Here is an 8,004-nt window from a genome sequence, read left to right on the forward strand (position 1 = left end):
GTTTCAGGATGCTACCCATGTGACACTGGAAAATAGCTTACCAATAAAAGTTATTGATCTTCGGGACTTACAGTAGTTGAATGTGGACATGATTTGATTCTAGGCCTTTATATCATCCTATAGTAGCTAAACAACTTGTGTTTCTTTTATCTTTAGAAACTGACCCAGTTTAAGATGGAGCAGATAAGTGCTCTGAAGACCTTATTCCATTTATGTGCTCTCAATTTAACATGCAGTGTATAGAATTTACAGGTACTGTATTTAATTTTGCTAGTCCTCAGAAAATTGTAGTGAACATATTTCATTTAATATTAAATATTAATAACATATTTCATTTAATAGTATAAAACATTTTGAATATGTAGTTTAAAATTGAAAGTCATTCTATACTGATTTTTTATGGCAAATTACCAAGCTGCTTGTGATACAATGCCTTTCACTATATGTTTAGCAAATAATATATTATGTAACTTGGTAATACACTTCAACATATAGCCACACTTTCAATTATAGTTCCAAGTTACCCGACACAAAATATCTCTGCATCTTTTAAAACTAAAAACTCTTCAATACTCTAACCAGTACAGTATAGATATGGAAAGTATCAAGCTGGTGCCACTGAAATTAAAAATTTTTTTAGTTACCTGTTTGAAGTAATTAAAAATACCAGAGGATATTTGTAATTAAAAACATTCAAATTATGCAGTAAGAAACTATTAGTTCATGAATTGGCTTTAGCAATCTATTTACATTCATATTTCTGGTATATAATTAATATCAAATAATTTCACATACAGTAATTTTGATACCAGAATACTACAGATTGTAACCATTGGTATTATAATAAACAGACACCTTACTTGAACAGATTAATTGGGACCAGACCAGTCCAGTTAAGTGTGTGTTGACATTATCAGGGAGGAACCACCTCGAAGGCTTCCTGGATCAAGCTACCTGGGTTGCCCTACATGCATCATACCCCACCAAGCCCTTGTGAGTCTTACACCTACCAGAGTTCATAGACAGAATCTGGTCTACTCAAAGTGGCATAGGGAATTGGGGACGTTAGCTTAACCTAGACCACAATAGGTTGTTATACCTCCCTATTATGTGGTGGTGGCCCTGGCAGCTTAGAGTCCACCTGGGGATACCAAACAGTCATTTTCCTGGTATGATCCCATGGAGGATCATGCCTGTATGATCCTCTGGTCCAGGTTTATTCCAGCTATCTGTTGGATGCTGTCCTGCATGGGACTATGCTTGTATTTGTTAATTTTTTTTTTACGCTAAATGTGCATGTCTTTTTCTATCCTCGCTGTTGAGTGGACCTTGAGTCGTGCGTGTGTGTGTTTATGATGGCCTTTCCTAAGTGCTTGCTGGCATTGCCTCTGCCTTGTCAGGGGTTACTTCCCTGGGGAAAGTAAATTAACAGGTGTGCCTTCAGGCCTGCCTTCTTTTTAAGAGGGTTCTGCCTTGGAGTAGTGCATGGGTCTTTGACTCCACCGAGAGGCTTTGAGGTTGTTCTTCATTTGAGGGCCGCATGGGAGTTTGCATGCAAGACTTGCTACACACTGCCTGTACCCTCTTCAGCTGTTCTTCTCTAAACCGAGTTAAGCGGTTGCCTGGCAAGTCCCCCATGTCTAATGTTCCAGGTTCGCTTTTTATTCCTGCCGGATCTGGCATACCCCAGCAGGTTTTTGTTGTGGTCCATCTAGGTACCACAGTTTAAATTTATGCCAACATGTCATTGCTTGTGCCTCTGCGATGCTGCTTTTTAACTGAAGGGTTGCTTCCATCCTGAGCCGTGCGACATGTTTTGCAGTTTGGGTGTATTTTGGCCGAGCCACCTTCGAAGGACAGAGCATATAATGCAGCTGCAGTTTGTGACAAATCGTTATCATAAAAACCTTGAAAAAATATGGTTATTTTGTTTGGCCAGTCTACCAAGACAGCTTGGTGAAACCGACAAAATATTTGAATTCGTCAAGAACTGGTCCACTAGTCAATACTTTCTGGTTCACTAACTATTCAAGCAAGGTGGCACTGTACATTACTGAAGCAACAAACATTTTCAGTTTTAGTACTATCAAGTCAGATGACTTGTGATCATTTTTTTTTATACACTATTCTGTTCAATTAGTACTGGTGATCAATTGGGTAACATTACTCCTAAACAACACATTTAAACTGTGTGTTTTGGAATTATCCTCAATTTTGATACAATATTAACAAAGGTTAGTAATCATACATATTGTACATTGCATCATCATTTGTAAATTATTATACTCGGTTGATGATAGAAACTCTGTACTAATGATAAATACTTACTGTGCTACATTGCCTATAACATGTATAATCCTGTATTGAAGTTGTAATGAAATAAACTCAGTTTTCCTTGTGAATGGTAAACTGTCCTGGTACTCTGCATATTAAAAGTATAAATTGTCAATGATTGTTGGTTAAGTAATCCTGTAACCCATTGGTATCTTTACAGAACCTAGGGACACTTGGTATCTAATTGATTAGAAAGTGGGCATGTCCTCATTGTTTAGGCATATAAAAACATGTTTAAATATGTAAATAGAAGTTATACTTTAATACCAAAAAGAAAAAAAGGAGAGATGTTTTCTATTACATGTATGTATGTAATAATCTTGCCAAATATTTCTGCATAATGTATGCTGCTTCTGGCTCGATGATAACAATCATCATTGAAAAATCATTGTTGAGTTTATATAAGCTACATCTTAATAGTTATCAGAAGTATGTCAAATGTTTGATATTATAAGAAATGATTTTTATTATTACATATTTTTTATATAATGTTCATAATTTACCCATATTATATAAGTTGTAATGTCATCAGTATTACAAATACTGTATCACACTTTTTGGGTTCAAATTATTCTTTTATCACAGATTTGTCACCAAAAGTCAAAAGCTTATCTGGTTACTTGAATGACTTGAACTGCATACTTGAATGCAACAAACAGTACTACAATATAATAAAAATTGATCAAAATATACAGGCACACAATTAAATGATGCACTTGGACAATAGTACTGTAGTACCAATAGCTAGAGTAGCTTAATAAATCAAATTTCATCAATTCACTTTTTAAAAGATGTGTAACTTGTGGATTGTTGTTAAATGTGTAAAATATAATTTTCAAATCTGAACCAAAACACGGCAACCTGACCTAACCTATATGTTTATCATTCTTTATATCTGCCTAACATAGGTAAACATAAGCCTAATTCAGTCAGTAATTAATATAATCAATATACATTAATCTGATTAAGGGTGAACTTCTCTGAAGATACTGTATTTGAAAAATATACACTATAACTCATTAGGCAAAACAATCCTTGTTTACTAGGCATTAGTATAGCTGTTCTGGGTATAATTGTATGACAGTACTGTATTACATTATGGATTAATAGTTCAATAAATTGTTTAATTTTCTTTGGAAACATTTTTTTTAATCCTGTACTTCAGGACCAGGAACAACCAGGACACCCACCAAAAAGATGAGGCCATCTTGACCATGCCCAAGTCCATCCAACACACGATGATCCAACACAGTGCGGGTGAGGGCTTCTTACCCAAATAAGGGTAAGGAACCGAACAGCTCCATTAAAGGCTGAGGAAAACAACCAAAAAAGGCCAGGAATTGTGGGACCAGGAGCTGACAGAATGAGCCTGATGCCCACTATGTTGGCATCAAAGAGGCAAACCACAAAGAGCCAGTGTGAACCCTGAGTAAAACCAGCCTTCTATGACATAGTTGCAACGTCGAGCAGACAAAGAGCCCTCCCAAGGAAGTGCAATGGGTTGGTTATTTGACACGCGATAACCTGCAAGGCAAGGTCCTGCCTAACCAGACCACTTCCAAAAGGGGGCAAAACCCTGTGAAAACAGTAAATGATCATTAGAGCAGCATGGAAAAAACTGTTGTGGAAACAACTTGTGAAATTGTATCCTTGGGAAACAGATGAGTTGAAAAGGGAGGTAGCCAAAAGGGTTATCTTGAGATGATTTCGGGACTTAGTGTCCCTGCGACCCAGTCCACGATCAGGCCTCCTTTTTGTTACACCCCCCCAGGAAGCAGCCCATATCAGCTGTCTAACTCGAGTACCTATTTACTGCTAGGTAACACGGGGCATCCGGGTGAAAGAAACTCTGCCCATTTGTTTCAGCCTCCGTTCTGGCGATTGAACCCGGAACCTCAGGACCACGAATCCGAAGCACTGTCCACTCAGCTGTCAGAGGCTCCCCCCATGATAGTAAGTGACCAAGTTGAATCCAAAGAACAGGCCAACACTGCTTGTCAATACTCGGTGGCAGGCGGAATAAATACCACCACCTCAGAAGAGGGGCGTGCATTTTTGGCAAGGCCGCCAATGCCAGAATCACAGGCCACAAGCTGCACCTGGAGCAGAATTCCAGCAATACAACATTTGCATAGAGTTGTTCAGAGCCCCCTCCACGAAGACCCAGGTATGCAAGACTTGCCAAAGTGAAAACTTGTCCTTAGGATTTCCTAAATAAGAGCCCCAGACAGTGTAGGCAGCTGCAAATGGAGATGCCACATGCCGACATTTTTTGTTAAGTGCCATAGTAAGCAGACAGCTCAAGAGTGGAGCAAAAGCAGCTTGGCCAAGGAATACCCGCGAGATAATGAGCTTATCTCGCGTCAATCAAGAATACAGGTTTCACAGAACCCCATGCCAAGTACCCAAGAAAAAGAGAGGGTTGTCAGCCTGCAAGGATGAACCTGAGACCACCTACTGCATCCAATAAACAGTAACAGACCTGTACTCAAGAGGCCAGGTCCATCATGGAAAGAGGTCTGGTATTCCACAGGAGATACAGAAGCAAGTCTGTGCTGATCACAGAAGGTGCTGCAAGGGAAGATGGATCCCCTGAAAATATGACGACAGGCATTGAAATTGAATGGGATCTGGAACCTAACTCGAGGGAAAGCAGCTGAGCGATCCAAGACACACTGAGGGGGTAGGATATGAAAAATGATCCCATTGCAGCAAAAGGCCCTCTGCAGAGGGTCCATAAAGTGTTGAAAGACAGTAATTCCTCGGGCTCCCCCTTAACCATGAAAGCTGACCACAAAGGCTCCAGGGCAGAACCAAAGTCCTCACCCAACAACCGAAACTGGAGGGTGTCTTCACAAGGCGGCAGCTCAGAGCAGGGGGGAAGGGGGGAGTGAAGGCAAATGGCCTGAAATCACAGCAGGACCTGAAGGCTTAATTGCCTTCACCACTAACCCTCAAACTGTGCATGGCATATATATATATACCCCATTAGTAACATGTCCCATGGTGCGCATGGCGTATATATATATATATATGCCATAGGGTGCCAGCGACGAGTCAAATGGCCCGCGGCTACACGGGGTTCACATTAGCTTCCTCAGGACTCTTGTAAACAGGTGCCATGTTTAAAAAAATTCGTGGCCAATATTCTCCGGTGTGAGAGCCACAGTCCTGTTGGAGCAACCAAGGCTGGTGCACGCAGCATGAGCTAACAGCATTGCTGTTCAGCTTGTGGCCACAGCATCGCCTAAAAATGTCAAAATAAATATGTAACTGCAATTATTTAGCAATGACAATATTACAGATGACTCCTGACTGTGATAAAAATAACCAGGATTGTAATAGTAGCAGGACTGTTGTGATAATTAGTGCTGTGTGGGTGTAGTAATGCTGTGGGAGGGAGGGAGGGAGATAGCATCCGTTTACTGACTGTGGCCGCCTGTTATTGTCTGCATTCACCATACCAGCTCAGTGGTTCTCTATGGTGAACACAAATGTAGATACTTATTACACTTATACACACATTATATATAACAGCAAAAGGATTATGTTGGGAGGAACATTTGGGTGATGGAGGTGGTGTCGTCTGCATAACTTGTCTAGCTGTGTAGAGGGTAGCCACTATGCACCCTATAAGCTTAGGTGTACAGTTACAGTGCATACAACATGTAGATACTTATATATAATGTGTGTATATAGTGTAATAACACCACAAACAGTATTGCTGGGGGGAGAAATTTAGTGCACCTGACCTTGAATGAGTGAGGGAGGCAGCCACCAGCTGACTGTGTGTAGCAACGTCTCTTAGTGCCTGAACTAACTATATCAGCTTAGTTGTACAGTTGTGGTGAACAAAACATGTAGATACTTTTATATAATGTGTGTATATAGTGTAATAACACTACAAACAGTATTGTTGGGGGAGAAATTTAGTGCGCCTGACCTTGAATGAGTAAGGGAAGCAGCCAGCCACCAGCCGACTATGAGTAGCGATGTCTCTTAGTTCCTGAACTAACTACATCAGCTTAGTTGTACAAACTGTGGTGAACAAAACATGTAGATATTTATATATAATGTGTGTATATAGTGTAATAACTGCAAAACTATTTGTTTATTGTTTTATGAACATAATAATTGAACCACTAATATGAACACCATACTTTTGAGTATAGTGATGATTCTCACATTTTGTTATATAAATCTATCACACTACACACTATTGAATAATATTACAGGTACTGCAAAAAACTAAGAAAAAATCAGACATTGAAATAATTAGGTAATAATATCTTTGTGGCAACTCCTACCTGTCAGCTCGAGTGACGCTGACCTCTGATGACCGCACTGTCAATGCCCACATTTTGCCAGACTTCCTCGGCCTGTTGCGCCCAAAATATGTCACCTAAGTTTTTTTTTTCTTTTTTGCCGTGTTCAGAGAACAAAAATTAACATTTTTAGAAGACGGAAAAAATTTAGAATTTATTTTTTTCTTGTGCACAGGGGGTGTAAATCTCCTCAAGACCCTTTAGCAGCTTAAGGAATAATATGCAAGGACCACCCTCTACAGAAGGCCAAGCCACACCCCATGCTAAACCTGAACTCTATGAAACCCCTCACATGTTTCAGACCATTCGAGAGAAAGATACACAGGTTTAGTCCAGTTGTAAGACACCAACACCAGTTCCAGGTCCCTAAACACTAGAGGTAAACTCTGGGGCATCCAGCCGATTAATATGCCATAAATGCCTAACACGAGCAAACCTGACTTACAAAGTGGGAGCTACCTGAAAAGCCTACAATTAAAAAACTGAAGCTTTTAAGTGCCAAGAATCAATGTGAACAAACCTCACAGGACTCAAGAGTCACAAGTGTCACTGACCCAATAGGCAGCATGGCAGGGGCTGAAAGAATGGTCATCATCTGTTAGCAAAAATGATGAGCAAATCTCAAACTTGCACTCTCATAATGGACACGCCAGACACCCGCAGGGAATTACTAGGGCCTGAAGGCAGTTAACCAAGCGGATACCACAGGCACTTGGGCTGCTCGCAAAAAGAATAGTCACCAAGTGTAGACAAAACAATCATGCTATATGTAGCATGGTTGTTTTGTGGCAGTGACATGGCATACCATATATAAACAAATACATCAAACCCAGTGTAGCCCAGCACAACCAAAGAATGTCTGCAGCCAAGGGCCCAAACATAGGAATCAAGCATCAGTGATTAGCCCAAGGCAAGGCTTTCCACTCCAATGGTCAAGTTTCTCGGAGGAAACTTCTGAACACTATCGGGCACTCAAGGAAAAAAATCCTGAGCACATGCAGCCTGAAATTTAACAATAGCCAAGCCCACTTAGGCTGAACAAAAACGTGCATGTGAAGCCAATACTAAAATACAAAAATACTAAAAAGAAATACTAAAATACAAAAATACTAAAAAAAGGGGGGGGGGGTAGGTTCTGGCTCTGGTTCCTAGTAGGCCAAACAACTTCCATGATTGAGGTGACCTTTTACTATTGAGGAACCTCGGCAAGATAACTTCAGGGAGCCATCAGGAAGCTGCCTCCAGAAAGTGTTCTGAACAATTTTGGTCTTAAGCAATTTTCAGCTACAAGCAGCCATTTCCAAGATACAATTTTTTTTTTTCTTGTACAGTATTAGCCAAATTA

The 8,004-nt window shown here is 40.1% G+C and overlaps 1 protein-coding gene across 6 annotated transcripts in view; it reads left to right on the forward strand.

Annotated features, from left to right (window-relative positions):
• Nucleotides 1-3,466, forward strand: part of LOC123756490 (STAM-binding protein-like) — a 28,017-nt gene extending 24,551 nt beyond the window's left edge. For all 6 annotated transcript variants that reach the window (XM_045739701.2, XM_045739698.2, XM_045739697.2 and 3 more), the window contains one exon: nucleotides 8-3,466. In XM_045739701.2, coding sequence (XP_045595657.1) covers nucleotides 8-76 — 69 coding nt within the window. In that variant the 3' untranslated portion in view covers nucleotides 77-3,466. The remainder of the gene's footprint in view (nucleotides 1-7) is intronic.
• The last annotated feature ends 4,538 nt before the right edge of the window (nucleotides 3,467-8,004 follow it).

Source organism: Procambarus clarkii, chromosome 25, assembly GCF_040958095.1.
Source record: "Procambarus clarkii isolate CNS0578487 chromosome 25, FALCON_Pclarkii_2.0, whole genome shotgun sequence".
Classification (NCBI taxonomy): domain Eukaryota; kingdom Metazoa; phylum Arthropoda; class Malacostraca; order Decapoda; family Cambaridae; genus Procambarus; species Procambarus clarkii.